The sequence below is a fragment of the Tenrec ecaudatus genome, chromosome 6 (assembly GCF_050624435.1).
Source record: "Tenrec ecaudatus isolate mTenEca1 chromosome 6, mTenEca1.hap1, whole genome shotgun sequence".
In the NCBI taxonomy this organism is placed as follows: domain Eukaryota; kingdom Metazoa; phylum Chordata; class Mammalia; order Afrosoricida; family Tenrecidae; genus Tenrec; species Tenrec ecaudatus.
In genome coordinates, this window is record NC_134535.1 from 93,023,168 (window position 1) to 93,036,499 (window position 13,332).

Consider the following 13,332-nt stretch of genomic DNA (forward strand, 5'->3'; position numbering starts at 1 on the left):
GGCCATCTAGCTCAGAAGCAACAAAGCCCACATGGAAGAAGCAACCAGCCTGTGTGATCACGAGGTGTTGGAGGGGATCAGGTATCAGGCATCATCAGAACAAAAAATCTTACCATAGTGAATGAGGCAATGAGGCAAGGAGTGTGGAGTGGAGACCCAAAGCCCATGTGTAGGCCACTGAACATCCCCTTACAGGGGGGTCAAGAGATGAGCCAGTCAGAGTATAGAATAGCACTGGTGAAACAGACAGTTTTCCACTCGTTTTTAATGCTTCCTCCCCCACCACTATCATGATCCCAATTGTACCTTACAAATATGACTAGACCAGAGCATGTACATGGGTACAGATAAGAGCTGGAAACATAGGACTGATAAACCCCTCAGGACCAATAATGAGAGTAGAGATACCAGAAGGGGAAGGTGAAAGGGAAGGTAGGGGGAGAAGCAGGGAGGTGATCACAATGATCTACATACATCCCCTTACTAAAGGGAGGGACAACAGAAAAGTGGGTGAAGGGAGACATCAGTCAGTGTAAGACATGAAAAAATAATTTATCAAGCATTCATAAGGCAGAGACAATACAGGAGGGGGGGGGGAATGAGCTGATACCAAGTAGAAGAAAGAATTTTCTTTCAAGTAAAAAGAAAATATTTTGAAAATGATAATGGCAACAAATGTACAAATGTGCTTGATACAATGGATGTATGTATGGATTCTGATAAGAGCTGTACAAGTCCCCAATAAAATGGGGTGCAGGGGGTAGTGATTGGATACAATCTAACAGTCCTGAGACTTAGTGAAGTGAGACCTACTGAAAAAACTCTTAGGCTTTCCCTGGTAATTGCAGATCCCTGGGCTCTTCCCTCTCTCACTCCCTACATCCTATTGTTGCTAATCTCTATTTGACTTAGCACTTCCACTTCCTCAGCCTATCCAATGCCCTAAAGGTTTTCCTTTAAGCAAATTAGTTTCCTTTTCTTGGCTAAGTGCTGAATGATACAGTATCTTACAGATTTACGACATATTAAGAATATTAGCCAGTAACCCTTATTTTTCACAAATTTTCCAGATTAAATTTACCTTCTAAAATATACTTGAGTTCATAAGTTATCCATTTTTATGCACTGTAATATTAAATCTTTTGTTTGTTTTTATAAGAAAGTTGGTATAGCCTGGGGAAAATAGGTTTAATTGTCATAAAAACCATAAATGGTGAAACAATGGTCAGTGTAATTAGGCTACATAATCGTCTGTAAGAACTGTTTAGAAGATTAGAAAGTTTGTATACCCCCTTCATTTACATATACATTTAATAACTAGTTCCAATGCATTGTGATCAGATTTACCTTAAATCATTTTTGGAACAACGCTAACCTAAGTTATAACCCAGGCCAAATGAAAATGGCCTGAATTTGACACCACTCATTTTAGGGAGTTTTAACTATTAAACAAAAAGCAACCAAATGCAAGCACATGCATGTTAGCTCTGATGATCTTTAAAGAATCCATAATATATCCCTGTACCAACACCACTTCCACAAATTGGTGCTTAGAAAGTTTAAGTTTGACACCTTCTTGGCCTTCCCTTCACTTCCAGAGAGGAATTCAGTAAGACTGACTTACTATATGCCAAGTACACACAGATGTACAAGGGAGTACCCAATAAAGCTGGAATTGGGCTAGGCAGAGTGGAGCTTTCATAGCATGCGTTTTTCCCAGTAGGCGAACATTCAACAACTCACTCTGGGTTGGTGCACCCAGTGATGTTACCTGGGAAAGTTCTCTCATCACAGTGAATTTTTTTCATAAGAACATTTTTGTTCAAACATCGTTTTTTGGTGATGGCCGCCGATTTAAGAAAAGAGTGTGGCTGTGCAATTTTGTTTCCTGTTTGGGGAAAATGCCACAGAAACTGTTGTGATGTTGAACACAGCTTACAAGGACAGGCCGATGGGAAAACTCAAGTGTACCAGTGGTTTTCTCTTTTCAAAAATGATGAACTGTCAATTGATACAATCCTCGTTGTGAATGTCCGTCATCTTTCTAACAGATGAAAATGTCAACTCATAATGCATTTGGAATTTACTCCACTACGGTTAGACTGTTCACAGGGGGCAACAAAAAAGGTCTCATTTGTGGCAGGTGGGAGACTGGCTATGCCGCCATGACAATACACCTGCTCACGTAGCCATCTCAATGCACCAGTTTTGGGCAAGAAACGGCATGTCTCTCTTGACCCACATACCTTACTCACCTGACCTTGCTCTGTGCACCTTCCTTTTGTTTTCATTGAATGAAGAGGGACATGAAAGGGCAGTGATTTCATGTGTAGAAGAGGTGAAGGAAAAAAAAAATCAAGGGAGGTACTGACGGTCCACCATCCAAACAGATGAGTTTGAAAAATGTTTCAAAGAATGGAATCACAGATTTGACAAATGTATTAAGTGCAATGGAGAGTACTTTGAAGGTGATAGTTTTTTAAAGAATTTTTAAATAAATAGCTCTGGAAAAGAATTCCATTTTTTTGTACCCCCACATACATAGTGCTAAAATACAATACTAAGCAAAAGAGCAAACGCCTTGGGAAGAGAAAAGTAATGGCCCCAAATTGCCAATTCCAAGACCAACTGAGACAAGTGGCAAGATGACACAGTAAAAACCGTTTCCCTGGCCCTAAGTCCTTTGGCAGGCATTCTCACTCATTGGCCCAGTTGTCTGTTTATAAAAACGCTTGCCTATGGGAATCCTAACTAGGGATGTTTGCACATATTGGTCGTCTTATGGAAGTGTCATCAAAGCCTGTTTTTAGGCTTTCTGTGCATGCAACATAGAAACATTTTCATGTGTATATAAAAATATGCACAATTTATACAAGAACGGGAACTCAAACTGTTAACTGATCGTCTGACCTCTAGCAAGCTTACACTTTCCCCCACAAATTATATTCAACACAATGCCTCTAGTTTACAAAGTAAACAATATATAGATCTTGTTTAAAATTTTTACTGCCTTTTGTTTTTTTAATTTTTAAAAGACAAACTTGATCTGTTCTTCAACATAGTCAGTACATTTTAGATAGCTGAAGATCTGTTAACAGGACTAGCTCTGATGTACCAGGTCAACTGAGACGTGGGCGCTGGAGTCTTTTTCGTAGGAACAACTTACACTGGGATGACTTCGAGGGGCTGCTCGTTCTCTTGGGAGTCTTTCATAGTCATATCGTCCATCAGACCCAGACCACATTTCATCTCTTCTGCTAGCCACTAAAAAATAAAAAAGAAACAAACAAATTACAGGTTTTTATATTATTAATAAGTTACAAAGAAGAAAAGAACAAATTATTTGTCAACCATAAGTATTTTCAGAGATAGTAAAGAGAACATAAGTGACAACAACAAAAAACAGCAACTAAAGCAGCTCTTTATTTATTTTTGAGAATTTCTTTTTAGGTGAAGGAAACCTCCACCCTCCTTTCATTTTCAAGGCTATTTAAAGCTTCAAGAGCTTGTTCCAACCAATAATGGGAGGAAGAGTGGTTAGGCCCACAAAGATTTCTCCACTCTCATTCAGTAAAGAACAGATCTATTACAGTGAGCAGTTTAAAAGGTTGGCCAGCAAACTACTATTTCCTGGTGGATATAATGTTAGTTTATGGGGCTTCATGTTTGTTTTGTTTTTCCCCTAGATTCTTTTAGACCATATTTCCTGTCTTTATGTTCACATTAGCTGAAAATACATAAGGTTTCCAAAACTGTGACTTTCCAAAAGTACAAGGTGAACCGGAACTGCCAACCTTTTAAACCAGTCATCACTGAGTTGATCCCAACTCATGGTCACCACACGCGTGTCAGAGTAGAACTGTGATGCACAGGGCTTTCAAAGCTGTCACCTTTCAAGAGCAGACCGCCACATGGGCTCACCTTTCTTCCAAGGTACATCTAGGTGGACTTGAACTAACAGTTAGTAGCCAGGCACAGTAATTATTTGCACTGTCCCCAGATGTCACAGATCACGCTGCAATAAAACTATTTACAAAAAAAACACAACCTGCTCGTGCCAGCCCCGTGAGTAGATGACAAATTGTTAACGGACAGAACCAGAGAGTGAAATAATAAGGGAACATGTTCTGTGTCAAAAACTGAATCTTCATGTAAGTCAATGATCATAAGAAAGAAGTGAAAATGGACCATGTATTAATTTAGGGCATTTTAGTCACAGAAAAAAGGGAAGAAGTCCAGAGGCAAATTTATAGAAATCAGTGAAGAATGAACATATTTCATAAAAAATATTTGCCACAAGCTTTCATTACTTCTTTATGATACCATACAAGGTGGAGAAGGAAGACAGATATCCCAGTTTTAATATATAGAATTATAGAATGTGGATGGCTATGAAATGGCAATCATTTCGGATAAACCCGGGGGGCGGGGGGGGGGAGACTGGTAGATCTGAGAGCAGTGCTTTCAGTATTATTTTTATTACTTTTAGGTCCAAGGAACTACAGAAGTGATGGTAACAAACTGTCAGTATCATTCTTCCTCTTCTACCTTTACTTAACCCCGTCAAAACATTCAGGGTAAAGAATTAAGTCAGATTTTACCCTTCTATTTAAGACACAGTACAGATAAACAATATGAAAAGATCAATAATCTGAAAGAGAAATAGACATATGCAGTGAACAATCAGTCAGTTCACAAAGAATACAAGTAAACGGTGCTTAATCATTTAAAGAGATACTCTAGTTCCTTCAAATAAAGAAGGAAAACTGAAACTATAATGAAGTACCAGTTTTCCTCCAAAGGCTCTGTAAAAATCAAACTACTTTGTTTTGAGAAAGCAATATTCATATTAATGAGGTGGGTAAAAACTCTATAGGAAAAATTTTTACAAAACCCATTAAGCATGAAATGCATGTATCCTTTGACCTGGTAATGCTACGTATGGGTATATTTGTGCACATGTACAGTAATGGCTACAACCAACCCAAAATGCTCAAGTTGATACTAGTCAAATAAACTGTTGTACATTTATGTAAAGAAATGATAGAAACAATTACAAAGCAAGGAAGCCCTATTAGAACAGCATGGAACTAAAGGAAAATATAAGTTAAAAGATCTTGGAATTTAATAAAAAAAAGAATAAATCATAAAAATGCTAAAGAAACTATATAACTTTCTACTAGATATAATAGTACTATATTAAAATCAGTGGCTTCCCTGAAAAAATATATAGATAGATAGATATAGATATAAATAAAAAGTACCTGTTACTCACTTCAGTCTTTTTTGGAAACCAATTTAAAGTTCTTAACAAGCTCTAGGGGAGAAGCAGACAGGGGCTGGGAGTGGGGAGAGGAATGCAGACTTAAGGATCTGTGTCTGTGTCGTCAACTAATAGAACAGAGCTAAATCTTCATTATTTGTATGAACATGTAATACCTCTAAAACCAGAATTAAAAAGTATTTTCATTAACAAATATGGTCAATAAAACTCTTTTAAAAGTGTGGACATTAATAAGCCATATACCCCAAGACAGTTTTGAAAAGAGAAGATACTATTTTGACACCAGGTTACTCAAGTCTCAGAAGAGGGGCAAATCCATGTTTCTTTCTTAGATTTAAAGAAGAAAAAAAAAGGAAAGGAGCTGTCGTCCCAACCCTGCTAGATGAGAACTGTTGGGGTAACTCTCGTCCTTATCTCAAAATGAGGGCAACACTAGATGCTTAAAGTCAATTTGGGCTGGGATATTAAGAACGCTGGCTTTAAAATGTTTCCCATAGTTAAAAAAAATCCAGCAGCTTCAGTCTGGAAATCCCCACAAACTTTTCATTTTGTAAAAAAAGTGCCCCGTATCCAAAAGCAATCCAGAAATCAAGGTAACAAACACCAAAAGGTACAACCTTATTAAATAAAAAGCTTGATAAGAGAACATTTTAATGATTTTCCTTTCACGAATATAAATAATACTGACACATGCTTCGGCATACATAAAACGCTAAAGTAGGTAACACGAGATTTGTAAGCATTACAATGAATTATATGAAAATTACTATGAAAAATGTATCACATATCTATCTTAAAACAAATTAAATCGATTCAAACACTTAGCTTTAACTACCACTAGCCCTCATGGAGCTGTAGGCTGCTAACCATGGAAGAAAGATGGTATCTGCTCCGTTAAAGAATAATAGTCTTGGAAACCCTTTAAAGGGTCACTGTGAATAGGAATCAAAACAACAGCAAGTGGGTTCAGGACAGAGATGCATGGCATTTTTTAAAAGATTATGCTCACCCAAAGACTCAATAGGGATTTTGTGAAATGCTGCCTCAGTATTTGCAAAAGTAGGATTATTTATAGTCACTCCTGATTTATTCCCCAATTTTCACCTGACAGTTTGGAAGCCAGATAATAATTTTACTGCAGTTATCTCAATGTATTTCAATTTAATCTATCCATACAAAGAGCGACTGCAACAGCAGTGGATTATTTAATGGAGCTCTTTTAGCTAGTCTCTAACCCCCACCAAAGGACCTTTTCCTATATAGATCTGGGAAGAAGGCAAAGGAAGATATTAATGGGATTCACCTGTGAGTACACGTAACCAGGATTCCCTTCAATGGCACCCAGCTGCATATAAAATGAGGTCTCTGAGAAGCAATAAGAGCCAGGAGTAGAGGAAGTCTGCAGAACCCAACAGCCCTGTACAGCAAACCTCCTCTTGGATTCAGAAGCTAGCTTTAACATCACGGGAGCAGCAGAAGAATGAAGAATCAGAACATGAAACCGAACAGTGGACTTCCCAGCCCACTGAACAAGTAAAAACCTAGTGCTTTGGGGCAAGAGGCTGGTTTGTGGAGTAGAGTGTGCCTCTGAGAACCTAATTGGGGACAGCTGGGCGTGCTGAGCCACAGAAGTCAAGCTCAATGCCTTGGGGCTAGGCTATTTGGGACTAAGGGTTACTGGAGTAGGGTGCCCTCTGGGCACTTATTTAGGGAACTGAATTTGCTGACCCACAGAGCTTGAGCTGATTGTCTTTGGGTTGAAGCATTTATTAGCAGACCTGAAAGAACTTTCCAACATGCCCTGTATTCTGACCACTTCTCACTTGCGTTACAACCTGTCAACTTTCTTATTAAACCCTGTAATCATGAATTTATTCTGTGAGTTCCTGTTAGCCACAGAAATCGATATTAGCACCTAGAGATACAGAAATATTAAGATAACTTATCACTGCCATTGACTCAATGCTGACTCAAAGTAACCTCCTGTGAGTTTCTGAGATTATGACTGTTTATAGGATTGGAAATCCCAGTCTCTCTCCCCTCAGAAGTGCTGGTGGTTTCTAAGTGTGGACTATACTGATCACAGCCCAACGTGTAACCACTACAACCACCAGGGCTCCTAATGAAAGAATGCATAAGGTCATTGTAAATGGAAGATAACACAGGCTGAAAGAAAGTAAAGTACTTAACTTTGAAGAAGGGTTAGCCATTAGAAATAAACCAGGTACAAAAAGCAAACAAGAAATACGATCTTTCCAGAGTTCAAAACAGGGTGTCTAGAATGCACATCAAAAGACAGGAAACCGTTCCTTCTGCAACAGGCATGGGTCCTGACTGCACTCGCTTGTTCGCTCTCTTTCTGCCGCCACCTTGGTTCCACTTTCCCTGTACAAAATGCCCATCACAGTAATCACCCCGGCTACAGAGCAGGGGTTGCCACAGGAACAGAACCTGACAGATGAATCGGTACCAGAGCTCGAGGACCATGTTCCACAGCCAAGCACACAACAAACCTAGCTGGCGGCGGCAGATGAAATGGATGAGGAGCCAGTCAGTAAAGCCAGCAGAATCTGAGAAAATAAGGTATGCAAGGCTATGTCCAAACTGAGTCTTTGCCAAGTCACGGGGGCTACTAGAGTCACTATCTCACTATCCAGAAGTCTAAAACTATCCTCTTTGCATTCACAAAGCCAGATGGCTACAAGAGTTCTGCTTCAGATACTTACACAGTTTGGGGAAACTAAGATAGAGGACTTATCTCAGGAAACACAGCTAGCAGCTGCTGAAAAATTCCAAGTCCAAGGTGAAGCAGTCACGAACATTCAAGAAAACACACAAACTCCAACTGTACACGAGGAGACTGAAGGGGGAAAGATTGATGAAACAGGTGTGGAAGTTAAGGACACAGAACTGGTCATATCACAAGCAAATATATCAAGAGCAGAGGGAGTCCAAAATGCAGAAAAACAGTAATGATATTGTAAATGCTATTGTTGAAGCTGACTTGACATAAGGAACGCCATTTTAAGATTTTTTTTTTTTTAATCTCATTCTGCCTGTGTTCTCGGAATGTACTGTGTGGTCAGAATGTCCTTCACAATCCTGACTGGTGTCAGAATGTGCCCCACTCAATATTTGTACACTATTGCTTGTTTGGGCTTCTATAACTCGCTTGCACAGTTGTGTAGAAAAAACCCAGGCCTACCACTTAGTCATCTAGTCTGTGGTTTTAACCTTTATAAGCTGACCCCTTGCGACAGTGAGGGCCTGCTGGGGTTTGAGAGGCATTAACTTGCGCTGGTTAATAAAGACTCTAAATGGAGCTTGGAGGGTTATAGCGGTCATTCAACTGCTAGCTTACCACACTTGGTGTACTGGCTGGGAAAGGCCACTCACTGTACTCCGCCTGTTGGCCTCTACGGGATGGCTACCCCAGGAATGGAAACACTACGGGAGGCACCACCTGAGAAGTTCCAGGTGTTCCTGGCAAACCTGTTCTGGCAGCCATCTGGAAGACGCACCCCTACATTTATGCACACGAGTTGGGCAGAATCACCTCCGGAGGTAAGACTTTTCTCCCTAAGACCGGCTTATCCTGGTTTGGTTAGGGGACCGAACGTGGTCATAATCCTTCCAAGCAATCTTCTCACTGGGATGACAGTTGAAAAGCCTGGTTTGGTTTTTTAGTTTCCTTTTCATGTTGTCCTTTCTCTTATTTCTCCATCTCTCTCCCAGTGGTCTTTCTCTTAGCTGTCAGATTGGTTGTTTTGGCCCTGGTGGAGTGGACAACCGGTCAAAAACTTACATTGGAATTCTCTTATGTTCATAAAAATTTTTTGTCTGCTTTAGTGTTGTTTGAAATGGATGGATTGTTGCTATTGTGAAGTTGTGTCAAGATATGTTTCCTATTCATCCAGTCTTTGTTGCGGGACTTTGAGGGGTTTCACCCAGAGGTGTGTGAAATGGAATGTGTTTTTGAATGGGTAACCCATCTTTGCTTCCAAGTAACACTTTGTCAGTATAGCCCGTGGGGGGTTTTTCTTTACTCTTTAACAATTTTTTCAGGTAACAAGTGGCCACACTCAGTGTGGAGGAAAACTTGCCCTGGTCTGGTTTCTGGTAACTGTCTGTTTATATTTTCTCTTTTTTGGAAGGGAATTAACAGTTTATATTTTCTCTTCTTCAGAAGGGAAATAGAAGTTTAAACTCAGAAAAATTATACAGGTGTGTGTTTGTACCTGGTTGGAGCTCTAACCTTCATGTCAGGCGAGCTCCTAACAATTTCACGTTCGTGGAACTTCCCTTAATACCAGAGGCTCTAGGGCACACTCTTGTGGCTGAGTTACATCATTCTGCCCATTTGGGACAGTCTAAATTGGTAGAGTTGCCCCGAAACAGATATTACATTCCTTATTTAAATCAGATAGCTTTTAGTGCCACCTTCAGATGTCCAGCATACACACAAGTTAATGCAATGATTGCCTACCCTTCCCTTCCCCAGGGTTGGAGCCAGAGAAAAGATGCCAGGACTTTCCTTAGTTGTTGTAGTTTGCTATTCCTGTTTAAAACAGCAAAAATAAATGGAATAAAAGTAAATTTTAAGCTAAGTTGGCAAAAAGACCACTTAAACCTCTCTCTGGCAGAGACCATGCTGCCTAATCAGAATGTCTGACAGAAGGCCCTCCCCTGGCTTAATGCAGTCAGAAGCCTACAGACATATTTCATTATCAATAAAATTCTTTAAATAAGTACTGAAATAAAGATTAAACTTGACTGTTTTAAGAATTAAGTTTAGGATCAGACTATACTATGTTTATATTGTTTTCTTCTGCTTATCATTATTAACACAATAATTAATAGAAATTATTGGCAAGTAAAAATAGAGTTTGTAAGCATACTTGCCTTCAGTCATTAAATTGAATCTTTAAAAATTATGTATATGGCTAGAAAGTTGTGACTCTCTAGCTTGCCTTGAACATGCTCTTTTGATGAAAGATACGGAGTCAATCAGCAGTGCCTTCAAAGGACAGGAAGCATAGGCCGCAGTGAGGTCATGTTAATGGGGGGAAAAGGAAGAATGGCTGCAAAACTCAAAGAATGTAATCAATGTCACTGAATTGGCAGACACTGCCGAATCGGTATGTTTTGCTGCATATACTTTGAACAAAAATTTTGCTGTGTATATTTTCAACAATTTTAAAAGGCTATCCCAGACACCTCTAATTCACTAAGCCACAACTCAATTCTTCAAACTTCTTAGAAACCTGGTTCATTTTCTGTCTTCCCCATTTCTGACAATGACACCACCACTTACCCAAAAGACAAAATCAGAAATCTGAGCCACCTAAAACCCTAATTTTTTCATACAGAACTAGTCACTATTATCTATCATCTTACTAAAGTAAATCTATTTACTTATCTCTATTCCTGCTGAAATGTCTTTGTCTACGGATCTCATAACCTATTTATTGAACGCCCTAATAAGATCGATCACTAAGCTTCTCCTCTCACCTTTCCCACCTCCATCTACCCTGCAAACTATCGGCAGAATGTTCACTCTAAGATACCTGGATTAACAATCTCTCAGAGGCTACCCACATCCCAAAGAACAATCTGACTCCTAAACCTGGGGGCGGGGGAGCAGCCCTCTTCTCCTGGTTGCCTGATTCTCATTTTTCCAGCTTCATCTCACCATTTTCCCAACAGTCACCAGGCCTCCTGACATACTGACCCACTCTGTTCTCCAAGTGTCATTATTCCTAAACACCACACCCTTCTCAAAACCAAGCTTTTCCCTCTGCCTACAATACTGCCCTTCTACTTGCCTGAACCATCTACTCATCTTTCAGGATTTAATACAGTTGTCAGCTTTACTTAGATGCAGATAGAATTAACTTATCTCTTCTTTGAGACTCCCAAAACACTCTAATAACTTCTAGTATGGTAAAACATTAATTTCTACTTACTTTTCTTCCTCTCCTCCCTCCAAAACTATCATTGTCAAGGGAAAAACTGTATATACACCTTCCCTTTTCTTGGCAGAATAAATAACTATGAGTCAACAGAATGTGCAGCACTAGGCAAGCAACCTGTTCTCAGCAACCCCTGGTCACACAGGAACTCTTTCCATCACCAGCTGCCCTGACCTCGTTGGCACCTGGGTCACAAAGAACTCCCACCAGATCCAACACTCTGATCTCCAACACCTTCTAGACCAGCGGGAACTCCGCCTCAAACTAGAGTTCCCGCCCTCTCATCTCCTCAAACCTCCTTGGCTGGCACCAATCAGTAGCAGATGTACTGTCCCAACTGGAGATTGTGCTTTTGTCGGCCCCCCATCCTTTGTCCTTTCCCTGCTCCTGTTTTCTTTCCTTCTGCTGCTTTCTTCCTTTTCTTCTCTTTTCTGTTTCTCCTTTGCTTTGCTTTTTCTTTATTACAAACTTGGTAGTTTTGTTTATTGTGCTTTTCTTTTTGGTTATCAAATTCCATTTTTCAGTTGCTGTTTGCCCAAGCTGTGTGTGTGTGTGTGTTTCTTTAAATTCTCACTGAGGAAATAGAAAAAACCACACTACCAAGAATTGCAAGTACCCCCTTCAGCCAGACTCACTGAGTGAGAACCACCAATCACTCCTGTATCACTTGATAAACTATAGACAAACATGTGGTTAACAATTTGTTTTGTAAGAATTAATACCAGACTAGTTCCGAGAAGTTGGAGATTGAAAATGCGGCAAATATCCAATTCTTCCATGATCTATTTTGCTCCATCACCACCACCCCGTCCCGCACTCTTCCCTATAATATATCCCCTCACGTCCCTGGGTTCTGTAGAGTGCTGCAATATCCCACAGAAACTCACGAAACTTTAAGGAAATGTCTCACATGGCGGATACGGTTCAGTACAAAACTGAGGGTCAGGCAGAGACAAGCCAAATGCAGGGTCCAGAGCCAGAAGCCAAAAATGTCCAAAAGCCACAGCAGGTCTTACTTCTTCCAAAGCTCAGTCAGAAAATAGACGCCTGGCTTTCCAGGAGAGCTGCTGTGTGCAGAACTGTAGGGTGGCACAAGGGAATTGTGTATCCAAGGAAAACAAAGGGTGTGGCCTGGTACTAAGGTGAGGTGTCTTAAGGATATCGTCAAGGAAACAAAATGTGGCTTGGTTCACACCCAGTACTATGCAAAAATAAAAACGCATTGTCATTAAGTGATTCCAATCCCTGAGGACAGGGTAGAACCGCCCTTGTGGGTTTCTACAACTGCAACTCTTCACGGGTGTTGTCCTCCCAGGGAGCAGCTGCTAGTTTTGAACTGCTGGCCTTGCAGTTAGCAGGGCAATGCATAATCACTGCATCCCTAAGGTTCCTCTTGCAGCACTAAAGTGGAGTCTTAAAGATATACTCAGAGAAACAAAGGATATTGCTGAGCCCACAGCCTCCACTAAGGTCAGGGCTCATTCTCCACCCACTCCTGTCCAAAACTATAGCAGAGATGAGACCCTACAAAATGGGACCATCCCCACAGGAGTATCAAGTCCAGAACCACCATAGATCATATAAGCAACCATGGCTAGAAGGGCCACATTAATTCATAACTCAGGTCATTCTTGACTCTTCCAGAGATTTACCCATTCAGACTTGAACTGAGTCTCTCGAGGAATAAACGTAATGTTCAATTTCCCCACTGCTTCACTCAGATCCCCAGTTACTCATCCCTTTACTTTCAGCGATTATTTATCCTTCCTCCCATTTGTTATTTATTTTTACCCCAACTTTCCACCTTGGGAATGGGCATTAGGTTCAGCTGCTTGCCCCTCCAGATTGCTGGTAGCAAGTGCTTCTCCCTCGGCCTGTCCCCATTCGTGTTGGCTGGTGCATTAGTCTGGGCAAACTACAGGAACAATCCATGGAAACAAATCCATGGACACACGTATGTGTTTAAGAAAGAGATTTATATTGCTTGGTTGTGCTCTGTCTTGTGTTTGTGCATGTTATTATCTCTGCAGGTCTGTCTAAATAAGATAGGCTGGATGAAGTAACTGGAGGAAAAAC

The 13,332-nt window shown here is 40.4% G+C and overlaps 1 protein-coding gene and 1 pseudogene across 7 annotated transcripts in view; one reads left to right on the forward strand and one right to left on the reverse strand.

The window, feature by feature from the left end:
* PPHLN1 (periphilin 1) overlaps nucleotides 1-13,332 on the reverse strand; it is a 117,907-nt gene that overhangs the window by 90,403 nt on the left and 14,172 nt on the right. For all 7 annotated transcript variants that reach the window (XM_075551868.1, XM_075551864.1, XM_075551866.1 and 4 more), the window contains one exon: nucleotides 3,167-3,264. In XM_075551868.1, the coding sequence (XP_075407983.1) occupies nucleotides 3,167-3,244 (78 nt within the window). In that variant the 5' untranslated portion in view covers nucleotides 3,245-3,264. Of the gene's footprint in view, nucleotides 1-3,166; nucleotides 3,265-13,332 lie in introns of those variants that run through there.
* On the forward strand, nucleotides 7,679-8,297 carry LOC142451542 (nascent polypeptide-associated complex subunit alpha pseudogene; annotated as a pseudogene).